This window comes from Oryctolagus cuniculus, chromosome 1 (assembly GCF_051225735.1).
Source record: "Oryctolagus cuniculus isolate XC-2025 breed Fujian yellow rabbit chromosome 1, ASM5122573v1, whole genome shotgun sequence".
Classification (NCBI taxonomy): Eukaryota; Metazoa; Chordata; class Mammalia; order Lagomorpha; family Leporidae; genus Oryctolagus; species Oryctolagus cuniculus.
Window position 1 is genome coordinate 93,848,308 of NC_142867.1, and position 16,334 is coordinate 93,864,641.

Below are 16,334 nucleotides of genomic sequence, written 5' to 3' on the forward strand. Positions count from 1 at the left end.
TAGCTAGGTGCCCTTTAATTAGATGCATATACATTTATAATAGTCACATATTCCTGTTGATGTAATTCTTTAATCATTATATAATGTCCTTCTTTGTCTCTTAATAGTTTTTGTGTTAAAATCTGATGGAACAAAGACATAAGCCTCAGGCATTCTTACTCATTGCCCAAAAGATAGATAAACATTGGAATTTATTCCTTGCCCTTGAATCTCAATTGGGTCTCACTCCCCATTGCCTTCATCCTGCACCCTGAGTTCTTTTCCAGGTTCTTAAGTTCCCACCCGTTTCCAGGAATTCCTTTCCTCCTGCTGCTCCCATCCTACCCCATCCCTAACCCTCCTAAAATATAAAATATAAAAAGTCCCGGTCCCTGGGGATTGTGGCCTTCTGCCACGTGTTCCATCAGTGTGCACCCTGGCAGTTGGTATGAATAGTTTTTCTTTGAATAAATTTGGTCTGGCTGTAAATTCGTACACTGCCTCTTCTCTATTCTTTGCTTTTCCTAACATTTATGGTGCCCTGTGTGAGGAGGCACGAATCTGTGACTCTTCCTAACAAAGTCTGTTTTGTCTGATATTAGGATGGCTAAGCCAGCTCTTTTTATTTCTGTTAGCATGGAGTATCTTTTTCCTTTCACTTTCAGTCTGTGTGCATTGTTGTTGGTAAGATGTATTTCTTGGGCCAGCGCCATGGCTCACTTGGCTAATCCTCCGCCTGGGGCGCCAGCACCCTGGGTTCTAGTCCCAGTTGGGGCACCAGGTACTAGTCCCGGTTGCTCCTCTTCTGATCCACCTCTCTGCTGTGGCCCAGGAGGGCAGCAGAGGATGGCCCAAGTGCTTGGGTCCCTGCACCCACATGGGAGACCAGGAGGAAGCTACCGGCTCCTGGCTTCACATCAGCGCAGCACCAGCTGTGGCGGCCATTAGGGGAATGAACCAATGGAAGGAAGACCTTTCTCACTGTCTATAACTCTCTCTCTGTCTCTCTCTCTCACTGTTTAACTCTGCCTGTGAAAAAAAAGAAAAGATGTATTTCTCGTAGGCAGCAAATAGATGGGTTTTCTTTTTTAATCCATTCATTCAGTCTGTGTTTTTTAACTGGAGAGTTGAGACCATTTACATTCAGGGTGACTATTAAGTACTGACTTTGCCCTGCAATATTTTCATTAAGAGTCCCAATTTTTTTTACTTTGGGTCATCTTTGTACTTTTTTCTGGGTCATTTTCTGCATTCATGTTCTTTTGTTGTGATGTTACTATTTCTGTGTTTTTGTGAGTAGCACATCCTTGAACATCTTTTGTATGGTATGGCGGGTAGTTACTAATTCTTTCAATTTTTGTTTGTTGTGGACAGTCTTTATTTCTCTTCATTCATAAATGAGAGGTTTGCAGGGTACAGTATTCTGCGTTGACAGTTTTTTCTTCTCTTAGGACTTTGAATATATCTCACCATTCTCTCCTTGCCTGTAGAGTTTCTTATGAGAAGTCTGCAATGAGTCTAATTGAGTTCCTCTGTATGTGATTTGGCATGTCTCTCATGCACATTTTAAGATATTTCCTTTATGTTTTACTGTGGGGAGTTTTACTACAGTGTATTGTGTTAAAAATCTTTTCTGGTCTCATCTGTTTTGGAGTTCTGTGTACTTCCTATACTTGGATGTCTCTTATTCCAGATTGGGGAAGTTTTCTGTTATTATTTCATTAAGAGGACTTTCTAATCCTTTCTCTCTTTCCATGCCTTCTGGAACTCCTAGGATCTGCATATTGTGTCGTTTGATAGTATCTTTTAGATCTCCAAACATGTTTCTTAGTTTTCTGATTTCTTCTTCTTTTGGTCTGACTTTAATATTTCCAAAAATTTGTCTTCTAGTTCTTCTGTCTCACCTATTCTGTTGTTAAGTCTTCCCATTGCATTTTTTATTTGATCTATTGAATTCTTCATTTCTAGTATTTCATTCTGAATTCTTTAATATCTCAGTTTATTGGGAGAACTTTTCATTTTGATCATGAATTTGCTTCTTATTGCTTCTAAGTAATCTGATAATTAATTTTCTGAATTCCGTTTCTGGCATATCCTCAATCTCTTCATCTTCACCTTCTGTTATTGAAGAGTGGTAGTGTTCTTTTTTGGGGGCTCATAGTGTCTTCCTTATTCTTATTTAGGGTGTTTCCTTTGTTTTTTGGCATTTGTGTATTTTTTCCTTTTTTGTCTGGTTGCTTTTCTAATTTGTGTCTCTGTGATTTATTGGGATGTCTATACTTTAGTGAGTTCCAAGTGGTGTGTGATGGATGTGGCCTGGGTGCTCTGTTCAGTATTCCTGAGTGTAATGTGTATCCAGTTTAAGGCCCCAGTGGGGCTTTGTAGCTTTCCTCTGATTTTTTTGTTAGAGGAGGTTGTTCCCTTCTGTTGGTGTGACTCGCTCTTTTCCTCAAGGTTGTGGGATACCCTGGTGTTAACCTCTGATGTGTTCAGGTTTATTTCGCTCTGCTTAACTAATTGTATCTCTAATCTGTGGAGATTTTCTTGTGGTGAGGTTCCTCTTTGTTATAAGTTGCTATGTGTCTGTGTGTTGCAAGGGAATGCACAGATCCTCACCTACTGGAGCCCAGCTCACTTCTCAGTGGTGGATGGAACAGGCTCAAGTTTTCAATATTCAGGACTTGTACAGTTTGCATGGTGGGGAAAAAATTCATATGTGTGGTCCTCATTCCTGGGTGGGGGTTTTGGTAAGGTGGCCCCAAAATTGATGGGCGTGTGCACGAGAAGCAAAGGCAGCAATCCCCTGCTTACATTCAAAAATGTAAACAGGCCGGCGACGCAGCTCACTAGGCTAATCCTCCACCTGAGGCACCGGCACACCGGGTTCTAGTCCTGGTCAGGGCGCCGGATTCTGTCCTGGTTGCTTCTCTTCCAGTCCGGCTGTCTGCTGTGGCTAGGGAAGGCAGTGGAGGATGGCCCAAGTGCTTGGGTCCTGCACCCACATGGGAGACCAGGAGAAGCACCTGGCTCCTGCTTTGGATCAGCACAGTGCGCCGGCCGCAGCGGCCACTGGGGGGGTGAACCAAGGGAAAAAGGAAGACCTTTCTCTCTGTCTCTCTCTCTCTCTCACTGTCCTCTCTGTCAAAAAAAAAAAAAAAAAAAATGTAAACAAACAAAATGGCTTTTCCCAGCCCACTGCAGGTCCAGGTGGGGAGAGGGAGCAGATGGAGGTAGGTAGGGGGGTGCCTGACCGCTCTGTTCCTCTGTACCTTCTATTTTTTCCCTGCATGGGACTTCAAAAGTGGTTCACCAAGCTCTCCCTCCCATTGCTATTTGCAGCTCTTTAGACCTGTGATTTCCAATCTCACCTGATCTGCTGGGGCTGGCACCAACCTCCCTGGTCTGAGCCTCAACCACTTTTCTTTCTTATTTGCTCTTTTGGCTTGGACCTCCCCAGTCTCTGTTGGTCTCCTGGGCTTCCTGTCAGGAAATTCCCATGGCTGTATCTCCAGTGTGTATCTTCTTTCCTTTTTAACTATTTTGTCCCACATGACTCGGATAGTCATGTTGCTATATCACCATCTTGGGACCTCTCTTCCACTTTCTCAAACAGTGTCTTAACTGCTAGGCCCAGCATATCAGCACATCCCATTGTTCTCCTCCCCATTGCCCCCTCCCCCTACCCAAATCAAGTTTCTCAATGTGTTATTTATACCAGCAGTATGAGGATCATCTGAGGATTTTTAGGCCCAATACTTGAATCATAAACTATAGGAGTTTGACTCAGCAACATGTATGTGATTCTGATGCATATGAAGCTTTGAGGCCACTGTTTTAGATCATCTTATTTAAATAAAATATTGCCACTTAAATGTATTTTATGGGGCAGTGTTGTGGTACAGTTGGTTGGTTAAGCTGCTGCTTGCTGCACCAGAATCCTGTATGAACGGCAGTTTGAGTACCAAATGCTTTACTTCTGATCCAGCTCTCTGCTGATGGGTCTGGGAAGGCAACAGACAATGGCCCAGATGCTTAGGTCCCTGCAACCCTGATGGAGTTCAGGTTCCTGGCTTTGGCCTGGCCTGACTTCTACTGTTGCAGCCTTTCAAATAGATAAATACATCTTTATCTCCCTTTTTTAAAAGGTTTATTTATTTATTTGAAAGTCACAGCTGGAGAGAGGGGGGGAGAGATACAGAGAAATTTTCCACCTGCTGGTTCACTCTCTAGATGGCTACAATGACCATGGCTGAGCCAAGATGAAGGCAGGAGTCAGGAGTTTCATCCAAGTCTCCCACATGGGTGCAGGGGCCCAAACACTTGGGTCATCTTCCATTGCTTTTCCCAGGCCGTTAGCACGGAAGTGGATTGGAAGTGAGGCAGCTAAGACATGAACCAGCATCCATATGGGATGCTGGCATCACAGGTGGTGACTTTACTCATGCTACAATGCCCACCTCTAAATAAATACATCTTTAAAAAAACAAATTTATTTAATTTTATAAACTCCATCCTGGAGAAGTTATAATATTTATAGCACACTAAAATCAAAATGTGAGTTGAACTTAGACATTCTAAATTTATTTTTATCTATGATCTTCTCTTATAAATTTATTGTGGGAAGTCCATATTTTCTCCCTTAGGCTTACTGACCTTATTCCCCTCTAATTCTAGCCCAAATAGATTTTTTTTAGCCAGACATTCAGCAGCCTGTTCAACTTGGTAATTCAGAAAATATATCACTGCTGCACACTCTCCTTTTCGTGGTTACTCAGCAGCTTAGCTCAGTTGTGTAACTTTTCAGCTATCTCTCCACTAATTTCTACTGCTAAAGATTCAAATGTGGTGCAAGCTATTTTAAACTATTCCTTACCTTTGGCCAACAGCTTAGGAGATAGCATTAAATTTTGAGCCATCTCTTTCCATATAACTTTATATTTTTACCCAGACAGTGTTAAAGACATAAATATTTACATAAAGATTTTTTTCCTGTTTAGCATGTATATTTGACATATATGTTTATAAAATTATCGGAGTCAGTGCTGTGGCACAGCGGGTTAAAGTCCTGGCCTGCAGTGCAAGCATCCCATATGAGTGCTGGTTCGAGTTCCGACTGCTCCACTTCTGGTCCAGCTCTCTGCTATGGCCTGGGAAAGTTTTTGGGCCCCTGCACCCATGTGAGAGACTTGAAAGAAGCTCTTGGCTCTTGGCTCAGCTCTGGCCATTGCAGTCATTTGGGGAGTGAACCAGCGGATGGAAGACCTCTCTCTCTGGCTCTACCTTTCTTTGTAACTCTGACTTTCAAATAAATAAAAATCTTTTTAAAAACTTATCAGTAGAATTACTATATTTCATATGCACATTATTTAGTTCTTTAATTGGTAATCTGGTGAGAAAATTGTCGTTAGTGACAACACTGTTTATTTGTACTGGACTTGCCTCTCCTGTATATATTCATGTCCAAAATTTCTGCATTTAGAGGTTTTTTTCTGATTGTTTATGAGATACAAAATTGTATTATTAAAAAGTTTTCTGAACTCAACTTTTAAAGTCTAATATTTTAATGAAAGTAATGCTTAAAGCCTAAAACATAGTTATAAAAGGGGTAAAGTCACTATTCTACTTTGGAAATTTAAGCTATGGAAACACAGGTATAAGTTTTGGGGTATATCTTTATATCTTTAAGAAGTAGCAAGTTGTGTGGGTTAAGAATAAAAGCGGAAATTCTACCATGAGTCTACTTGGCTTGGAACTTACTGTCTACTTTAGGCAAGTTACTAAACCTCCCTGAATGTCACTGGGTTCATCTGTACAATGGGGATAAAAAAGAAGAGCCTAGCAAATGAACCGACTCAGTAGATTTAAATGTGAACATGTGACCATTATTTGTGCTATGGTGGTAATGGAACTAGAAACCGAAGTGGAGGTGCTGCTACAATCACTGATCCACAGATTGTGTATCACGCTATTATTTCCAACGGTTTTCAAAAAAAAAAGGGATGGGCTAGGGTGGGGGACAGCTTTGATAGCCAGCACTGGGGAAAAAGATCGAATTATGGTTTATCAGTACAACACAATCTGTAAAACTAGTGAAAAGAGAAAAGAATGCCATAGATCATCTATGTGTTTTGTAAGGAAATGATGCCCTGGGGCTGGAGCTGTTGTGCAGCAGGCTAAGCCTCTGTGTGTGGCACTGGGATCCCATACGGGCACCAGTTCGTGTTCTGTCTGCCCCTCTTCTGATCTAGTTCCTGGCTAATGCGCCTGGGAAAGCAGCAGAGAAGCCATGATTTTGTAAAAAGTTGGGCAGGCGCTGCGGCCTCACTAGGCTAATCTTCTGCCTGTGGTGCCGGCACCCCGGATTCTGGTCCTGGTCGGGGCGCCGGATTCTGTCCCGGTGGCTCCTCTTCCAGTCCAGCTCTCTGCTGTGGCCCGGGAAGGCAGTGGAGGATGGCCCAGGTGCTTGGGCCCTGCACCCGCATGGGAGACCAGAAGGAAGCACCTGGCTCCTGGCTTCAGATCAGCACAGCGTGCCGGCCGCAGTGCACCGGCCATAGTGCGCCGCCGTAGCGGCCACTTGAGGGGTGAACCAACGGAAAAAGGAAGACCTTTCTCTCTCTCTCTAACTCTACCTGTCAATAAATAAATAAATAAATAAATAAAAAGTTGATAGGACTTTCGAGTATCTGAAGAAGACTTAAGAAATGAATACAACTAGAGGCCAGCACTGTGGCATGGTGTGTAAAACTGCCACCTGCAGGTCAATATCCCATATGGGTGCCAGTTCGAGTCCCAGCTGCTCCGCTTCCAATCCAGCTATCTCCTATGGCCTGGGAAGCAGAAGATGGCTCAAGTGCTTGGGCCCCTGTGCCTGTGTGGGAGACCTGGAAAAAGCTCCTGGCATTGGATTGGCCCAGCTCTGGCCATTGTGGCCATTTGGGGAGTGAACCAGTGGACGGAAGATCTCTCTCTCTCTCTGCCTCTCTCCTCTCTGTATAACTCTAACTTTCAAATAAATAAATAAATAAATAAATCTTTTAAAAAAAGCGAAAGAAATAAATACAACTGGTAAGAGATATGGGCATTTTCCTCTTGATATTATGGAGTAATGGAAATAATTTTAGTAAGGCAAGAGTAACGTAAAAGTTGATTAGGAAGTATTTTAATGAGAAAATCCTGGTGACCTTTTGACAGAAGACAGTGGAGTGAGGGGAGATGAGAAGTAAGTCAACCAGGAAAGCAGTTCTGTAGCAATTTGAAAAAAGAGGTGGTAGGTACTGATGGTGAGCTCTTAGAGGTAATTGGGGGACAAATCAGTCAGAATGAAGAGTCTTTGGGATGGAGTGGGTAAAGCAGATAGGGAAGGAAGGTTGGTTTGTATCCAGGACAACTCGTGTGGTTCTGACTCAGCTGAAATAGAGAATGCTGCTGCCGCCGCCACCGCCACCGCTGCCGCTGCTGCTGTGTGTGTGTGTGTGTGTAAACTTTAAAGTGTAATGCAGAATCCATATACTGAAGCTAGACTATAATGAGGTCACTTGGGGTTGCTAGGTTGAGGCTCCCAAAGGCATAGATATGTATCCAGTTCCTCAGGTTGTATAATCACTTAGTATCTTAGGAACTTAGAACTTTTAAAAGCATTTTACAATTGCACTGTCTTTGCAATTAAAGGTAGTAGCAGACTCATAGAATGGCGGATGTCCTAAATAGCACTCTGGCCTCAGAATCAGCCCTAAAGGCACTCGGATCTGGCTGAAAAGCCCATGAGAGTATTTCAGGCATGGAAAGCCAAGACACTCTGGCAAAAAGATCTCTGTGAGTGAGATCCCAGTGGAAAGAACAGGTCTTCAAAGAGGGAGGTGCCTTTCTCTGAAGGGAGGAGAGAACCTCCACTTTGACTATGACCGTGTCTAAACAAGATAAGAGTCGGAGAACTCAAGGGGCTTCCATAGCCTTGGAAACTCATAACGGGTGCATAGGGAGATTACTGATGCCATAAACAGGAGTGTCAATTGGTAAAGTCAACAACAGGAGTCACTGTGCACTTACTCCTCATGTAGGATCTCTGTCCTTAACGTGCTGTACACTGAGGCTTAATGCTATAACGAGTACTCAAACAGTATATTTCACTTTGTGTTTCTATGGGGGTGCAAACGACTGAAATCTTTACTTAATGTACACTAAACTGATCTTCTGTAAAAAAAAAAAAAAAAGAAAGAAATTATCAATTCCCAACTTGACTCTCACTGGGATTAAACATGACAATAGGTCTGATCTGATTTCATCATCATTTAAAAAAAATCATCTATTATTTTTCACTTTATGTTTCTGTGTGGGAGCAAACTGTTGAAATACTTACTTAAGGTATACTAAGCTGATCTTCTGTATATTAAGATAATCGAAAATGAATCTTGATGTGAATGGAAGGGGAGAGGGAGTGGGAAAGGGGAGGGTTGTGGGTGGGAGGGACGGTATGGGGGGGAAGCCATTGTAACACATGAGTCGTACTTTGGAAATTTATATTCATTAAATAAAAGATTAAAAAAAAAGAAAAAAAAAATAAAGGTAGTAGCAAACCACTAGTACTCAGTTTTGAAGTTCTATCTTCCTGGTGAGGAAATAGAGCCCACAGTGAAATTGAAACGAGTGATGAGATTTGATTTATATGTGTTAAAACAGTTTTGCTCCCCATTTTCCTTCTGGTTAAACTTGCGATGCCTGCAGCAAATTCTAACTCTGGATGTGGTTACTGTAGTAAGCAGAGCTCCACATCCTTCCTCTTAGGGAATCTAGGCATATAGAACTTTCCAGTTACATGTTTGTATTTCCTAACTGGATTTTTGCCTCAACAAAGCAGACTTTTGACAGTATAGTAGCAAATTAGTCTGTTCCTGATACAGATGAAGCTGGCCTAGAATTAAACATTGGGTCCCATGGGCCTGTATTAGTGGTTGTTTAACCATTTACCTATTCTGCAAAGCCCATGAAGCTGTCTTGGACTGCCTATATAGAAAGAAGGAACTTGTTTCATTTTTACACAAGAGGTAACTTAGTCTCTCATCTTGAATGTGGGAAATGAATGAAAAGTTTAGTTAAAAAGAGCGCAGTGGTCAGAAATTAGGCTGTCTGGGTTAGAGTATCATTTCTGACACTTAGCTAGCTTTGTGATCTTATATTACACTGAACTACTCTGTGCCTATATTTCCTCATTAGAATAAGTATTATTACATTTATATTATTTGCTGTTGTCAGGATTAAATAAGTTGATGTACAGAATATACTTAGAATAGTGCTTGACACATGATAAACAATTCATGTTAGTCCTAGCAGAAAATATTTTAAGCATACAGTTAAATAGTAATTCATTCTGGGCCTCTTTTTACTGCTATTACCCTCCAAAAGCTTAATTGTCTCACTTCCCTACCTTCATAAAGGTAGAAGAGTCTTCTTAGAGTTAGCTCTTCTTAGTCTTACCTCCCAGATATTGTTTCCTCATTCTGTGGCTTTAAGAATGACATATTTTTCCTGAGAAATTTCCCTTCCAACAGCTTTAGCACTCATCCTGCACCCTTTCCAAGCCTCCAACAAACTTCCAACCACAATCCCCTCCTCCTAGTAGTTCCTGGACTCCTAAAAAATAAGCTTTTTTTGGACTGTAGTTTTCTGTATTACAATTTTCTTGGTGTGAGCCGGTCACACAAATAGTGGAAGTAAATAGAGCTTGGCAGTCTTAGCTAAAGGGTGCTTTATATTGAGTAGAATGTTTGTGATACTTTGCATGTCTGAAAACATTTGAATACACTCCTTGGTAAAGAACCTTGGAGTCTGTAAGAGAAGTTCTGTCACAAAACTGATTAGATTGGGGCACAAGGGATAATCCCTGAGCTGCAGCATGAATTGTCTTGTATTAACAGTAATAATTATTTGGATCATGACTTCCAAAAGGATTTTTTTTTTTATCTTTTTTCCCATCTGTGTCTTGGAGAATGTCTTTGAGTTTTATTACTTGGTGGTTTCTTCGTAGTGGAGAAGAATTAAATACATAGGTTTGCCTCTCTTTTCTGAACACATGCTTAAATCTTTGTTTTAATGAAGTGTTTTGTGTCAAGATGTATTTTCTTTTAAAAATGAGTACGCTTTGCACTTTTTTTAGGAGCTCAAAATAAAAATCAACCGTGATTTTTTTTCTGTTATAGGTCCTCTTCCTGATGGATGGGAACAAGCCATGACTCAGGATGGAGAAATTTACTATATAAACCATAAGAACAAGACCACCTCTTGGCTAGACCCAAGGCTTGACCCTCGTTTTGGTAAAGGTTCAATTCAAAACCCTTTCAGATATTTTTGATTTCTATTTTTTGTGTGTGAATTTAGGAATAAATTACATTGCTTTATAGTGTTAAAAAATGGTTGCCCACCCAACTTTTCCTAGTACTATTTTTCTATCTTTCATTTTAAGCTTAAGAAATTTAGTCTAAATCAACTTTTTAGCTTAGGTATATTGTATTGGGATGAAGAAATGTCATAGTAACCAACTAACAATCAGTATTCTTTTCACATTTTGGGGAAGACATCTTATTCAAAATGATCTTTCTAGATGTAATAAAATTCAAACTGTCTTGTAACATCTAAACTCTGGAATATCAGCATTTGCTAGTGATCTGGTGTCTGCTTATCCTTAACATTTCAAAGTGATGAGTACCATTCCATGCCTGCATGCTCTAATGTTTCCTGTCCTAAGTGAGAGAAACCTACCACCTTAGAAATAATCCAGGATCCTTTTCTTTGTTTTTACCTTGGAAGCAAAAAGAAAACCATATTCCCCCTCTGAATTACACGAATAAATCACCATTTGCACATGGAGACCTTCCCCTCCCAAATATACACATTTTGATAAAACTTGATACACAAGTTTTTCAGTGCCTTTTTATATACATATTTTTTCACTGTTTTCAGTTTGTCTAGTTGGGTTTCTGAGATATTTTTCCAAAGCCATGGAAAATGAATCTAAAAAGGAGCAGATAATTGTGGTTTTGAAGCTTTCGTCTTGGACTAGATGCAACTAAATGAAAACAATGTGCAGATCACTGAGTAGGTCAGACTGAAGGGATGCGGAACCTTTGAAGCTTTACAGGGGTTGACCTAACAACAACTGTGGGGCCCTTACGGGAAAGAGGAATTAACTCTGTGAATGCCATCAAAACACAGCACTGGGGAAAAAAAGAAAAAGAAAATTATGTGGAGCTGGTTGGATAAAATAACTTCCCAATCAGAAATATTACGAGCAGTTCTCCTGTGTATTATGGATGCCTTTAAAAAAAAAAAAAGAAAAAACCAAGCAGCATTCAGGTTTGCTTCTAAGTGACAAACGGTTAGCTTTATGAACTAATTGAACTCCATATTCAAAGTTAAGTCAAAGGTGGGGTTAGGGCAGACACTGTCATTTTGACAGATGCCCAGGCTTAAATGCCAGCCTTTTGAGTTTCAGTACCTGTCTGGGTATTTTAAAATCATGTGGCATGTTAATAATTTGCAACTTCAGATTCTGTTTAATATTTAAATAAGCCTTTGTGACTGAAACAGGAAACCAAGTAAGGTAGAAAATTTAATAAATGTCAACATTTGTATGGACTGGAATAATACCCGTTTCCTTAAATCATACTTAATGAAATGAATTCAGCTTGTCCACATTTTGGAAATGTTAAAGAATGATGCTGTGGTTCAGCCCCCAACCTATGGTTATGAAAGATGATGATTAACTCTTAACCAATTGCAGGGGTCAGAAAATGAACAAAGCTTCTTTTTTTAAGAAAGAAAAATAAGTATACACAGCTTGGTATTTTGTTTTAAGGGAGGGAGAAAGCTATTAAGAAAAAACCATTTCTGTCAACATGCAACATATATGTATGCACAAACATACATAGTAGATATGCCAAAAAAGTTTTCTAAAATTCTCCCATTGCATTTAGTTTCCCTTTTTGGGCAAACTGTGTATGTGTATTCCAGACAGGCTTGACAACATGCCAAAGCTTTTTATTTTGTAGCCTGACTTTTAATCTGTTCCAGACCTTTTCAGTCAGGGAGCTCAAGTGTAACTGAAGGGGGGCAGGAAAGAAAAAAATGTGTGGGTTTCTGTGATCTAGAGTGACAGCAAATAGAGACAAGCTGTTAGCTGCTGGATTTTAAGTTTTTCTTTAAATCTGAAGTTCTATACAATGGATTATATATTTATCTCTGCCAAAGAAATATAAACTATCCCTTTATTTCTGACCTTTTGAGTCATGCAGAAATAAGCAAATGGTATAATTGTAGAACTTGCTTTCTTGTATTTTCTAAGTTTATATTAAATATTGATCAATTCTTAGCTTAATGCAGTAGATGTAATTTTTGGCATCTTAGAATGAAAGACTCACCTCAGTGTGAATTTTTTATTTGACAGGTAGAATTATAGACTGAGAGAGAGAGACAGAGAGAAAGTTCTTTCTGTTGGTTCACTCTGCAAATAGCCGCCACGGCCTGCCAGCGCTGTGGTGATCCAAAGCCAGGAGCTTCTTCCTGGTCTCCCATGCGGGTGCAGGTATCCAAACACTTGGGCCATCTTCCCTGCACTCCCGGGCCACAGCAGAGAGCTGGACTGGAAGAGGAGCAACCGGGACTAGAACCGGTGCCCATATGGGATGCCGGCGCCGGCCCCTCAGTGTAAATTTAATTTTATTACTCAACCTCCTTCAAACATCAACTCCTTTTTTATTAAAGATTTATTTTATTTAATTGAAAGGCAGAGTTACTGAGAGACAAAGCAAGAGATACAGAGATCTTCAACTGCTGATTCACTCCCCAAATGGCCATAACGGCTGGTGCTGGGCCTAAATAAAGCCAGGAGCCCAGAGCTTCATCAGATCTCCACGTGGTTGCAGGGGTCCAAGGACTTGGGCCATTTTCCACTGCTTTCTGAGGTGCATTAACAGGGAGCTGGATCAGAAGTGGAGCAGTTGGAACTTGAACTGATGCCCACAGCTTACCATTGCACCACAACACCAACCCTGTTCAACTCTTTTTATATCTCTTTTCTTTATTGGCTTCTTTTATTTAGAATATTAAAATATCAGTGCTTTACATCTATAATAGATAATATAATCTTAGGAAATTGAATAGCAATTTGTTGTGAAAATCAGTGTCTGATATTTATAATTTATATCGAATTTATTAGTCATTTTCAACAAATCATGAACTGATGTCAAGTTGCAATAAAGATGCACTGATATTTATTGAACTTTGAAAAAAGATTTAATTGGGGCTAGCATTGTGACTCAGCAGGTTAAAAGCCTCAGCCAGCAGCACTGGCATCCCACATGGGTGCCGGTTCTAGTCCCAGCTGCTCCACTTCTAATCCAGCTCCCTGCTGATATGCCTGGGAAAGCAGCAGAGGATGGCCCAAGTCCTTGGGCCTCTGCACCCACGTGGGGGGCCTCTGCACCTGTGTGGGAGACCTTGAGGAAGCTCCTGGCTTTGGATCAGCTCAGCTCCTGCTGTTGCAGTCATTTGGAGAGTAAATCAGTGGATGGAAGACCTCTCTCTCTGTCTCTCCCTCTCTCTGTAACTCTCTTTCAAATAAATAAAACATTTTTTTTAAAAAAAAGGTTTTTTTCTTTTGGTTACTTTTTTAAAAACATCTTAAGAATGTTTTTACTCTATCATATAGACCATTAAATTACTTCAGGAAAATAAATAAAAAACACCTAAGAGACACTTTTTTTCCTGGAGATTTTGTGCTGATAAACACAAAGAGTCTCAAACACAAAGAATCTCAAGTTTAAATATTACCCGGAACATTGTACAGTTATTTGCTTTATATAATATCATATCTAATTATTCAAATTTTGCTGAAGTAAGTCTCTTGACATCCATGCATTAAAAACTAGTTTTGTTTGTTTGTTTGTTTTGCCAGTTCTTTTGAATCTTTCCTGGTGAAATAATGACAAGCAAAACTCTCAAAATTTGCCCTGAAAAGGAATTTATGATTCCTGTAATCAGCATTTCTCAATGGCGGGGTGGGGGCAGGGGCCTCTGTGCACTGCAGCACATTTGACATTCCTGGCCACTAAATGCCATGGAGCCACCCAGTCATTATAAATGACTCCCAAAACCACCATCTGAGATTAAAGGAAAAAAAATACTAGGAGAGTTAGGAAATATTGCCCGAAATCTGAGCAACTCTGAGATCTAAGGAATCGTCATCTACCCAAGATTATATAGTTATAGTTAAGAAGACCAAAATCAGCTTCGTATTTTGACACCTAGAATTTATAAGAGATTTAGACTGCATGCTATTACTCTTTTAGAGACAAACCTGATGGCCACTGTTGCGGTACAGTGGGTTACACTGAAATCCTATATTGGAGGGCTGGTTGAAATCCTGGCTGCTCTGCTCCAATCCAGCTCCCTGCTAATGTACCTGAGAAAGCAGGGAAAGGTGGCCCAGGTATTCGGGCCTCTGCCACCCTTGTGGGAGACATGGATGGAGTTGCAGTTTCCTGGCTTTGTCTGGCCCAGCCCCAGCTATTGAGGCCATCTAGGGAGTGAACCAGCTGCTGGAAGATTTCTTGTGTCTTCCCTCTGTGTTAGTCTGCCTTTCAAATAAATAAAAGAAAAAATCTTCAATTAAAAAAAGGAAATACAACTAACATACCAATACTGATACATGGAAATTTTAGAGCAATGAAAAAGTGGTCAATGCATCTGTATCCTATATTGTGACTCATCATGAGGAAATTACCCAAAGGTAATTACATGATCTCTGGTTGGAGCAGACTTTGAAGCTATCTAGTTTAATTATCTGTACAATTCTGCCTTGCCTCGATCATATATTCTTAAGGCATTCTCTTCCAGTCTCCACATTGGCCTTTCCTTGACTAACTTACTAAATTATTAGGCAGTCCATTATAATTAAGAAATATTCTGATGACCAGAAAGTTTGTGTTCCTTTACTACCCAAAAATTTGTTTCCCTTTACCTGTGGGGACTCAGCTCCAATCCCAGCAGTTTTTTTTACCCCTTGTAACAGTGGTTTTTTCATGTGTTAAGGAATCTCTGTTCTTTACAAATTCACGTACTTCCTCTGAATGCCTTTCATTTTTGGTAACGCCTCTTTAAATGTGATATCGGTAAGATGTTTTATATGAACATTTTCCAGTGAGAAAAATAGTTATAGCATTGCTCTATCTTGGCATTTTCTATGTATTTCAAAAATTCTTTTTAAAATCTACAGTGGTGATCAGCTTCATGTTTTCCACATGGTAGTTACATAAAATAATGGATTCAATTGAATGAAAGTATGATAGGAAAAAAATCTACTCAGTTAGGAATCAAGAGACACAATATAACTAGCTGGTTCAGAAAATTACCTAACTTCTCTTGGTTTGACACTGTTCCATAAAATGTGACTGGACTATATGCTTTTAGGAATATTTCCAGTCTTTAGAATGCAATATATTAGATTGAATTTTTCAATAATTGCTTAAGATCTTTCTCAGTGGCCTTATTAATGATAGTACATTGAGGTCTCAGAAGCACTTTTGAACTAATTCTGGTACTGTCAAAGTTTAGCTTTTGGTTCTCTGGTCACACTTGGGAATTGCTTTTGAAGAGGAGACAAGGAAAGCTCTCAACCTTTAATCTAAAGATAAGGCTTTATCACATGGTGAGTATGCCCAAGCAAACAAATTGATGGGGGATGGGGAGTCCTGGGTGGAATAGTTAAGATTTGTCCAACCTCTCAAACTCTTTCAATCATATAGAATTTCAACATGTTCATGTTAGCGGACTTTGGTTGCTTTACTGCTGTAAAGGTGGTGCATTGTTGAACTCTCATAAAATTGCCATGATAGAATATACCAAGTCTGAAGCATAGTTCTAGGCTGCATACTTAATGAAGCCTGATTTAAGACATAGTAGCGATTGTCACTAATTGTTCTCTCTACATTTTTAAACTTAAAAAATAAACATTTTTAAAATGAGCATTTTAATACATAAATTATAGAATCAATACCAAAATTGGTTCAGTACTTAAACTTTACAATTTTATTCTTTTTTAAAAGTTATGCTAAATTCAGTAGGATAGTGCCAAAATAGTTTATCAATCATGGTAAGCAGTCTCTCTGTTATTCACCAAGGGTAAATAGACATATATATATTAATGTAGTTAAATTAATATATAATTTTTGCTTGATATAGTCAGTGATCCAAATAGTTAATTATGTAGTGAAGAAGTATTTTTGTCTTTGTTTACATAATTGAGTTATTTCCACAGGACTATGATAATTTAAAATTAATGGCCTATTTATGTTATTAAAGCC

The 16,334-nt window shown here is 39.7% G+C and overlaps 1 protein-coding gene across 9 annotated transcripts in view; it reads left to right on the plus strand.

Annotated features, from left to right (window-relative positions):
* Positions 1 to 16,334, plus strand: part of YAP1 (Yes1 associated transcriptional regulator) — a 149,437-nt gene that overhangs the window by 94,548 nt on the left and 38,555 nt on the right. For 5 of the 9 annotated variants that reach the window (XM_017343710.4, XM_017343694.4, XM_017343687.4 and 2 more), the window contains exon 4: positions 10,176 to 10,289. In XM_017343710.4, coding sequence (XP_017199199.1) covers positions 10,176 to 10,289 — 114 coding nt within the window. Of the gene's footprint in view, positions 1 to 10,175; positions 10,296 to 16,334 lie in introns of all 9 variants that reach the window. The other 4 variants (XM_017343684.4, XM_017343698.4, XM_017343691.4 and 1 more) reach the window with 1 other exon arrangement.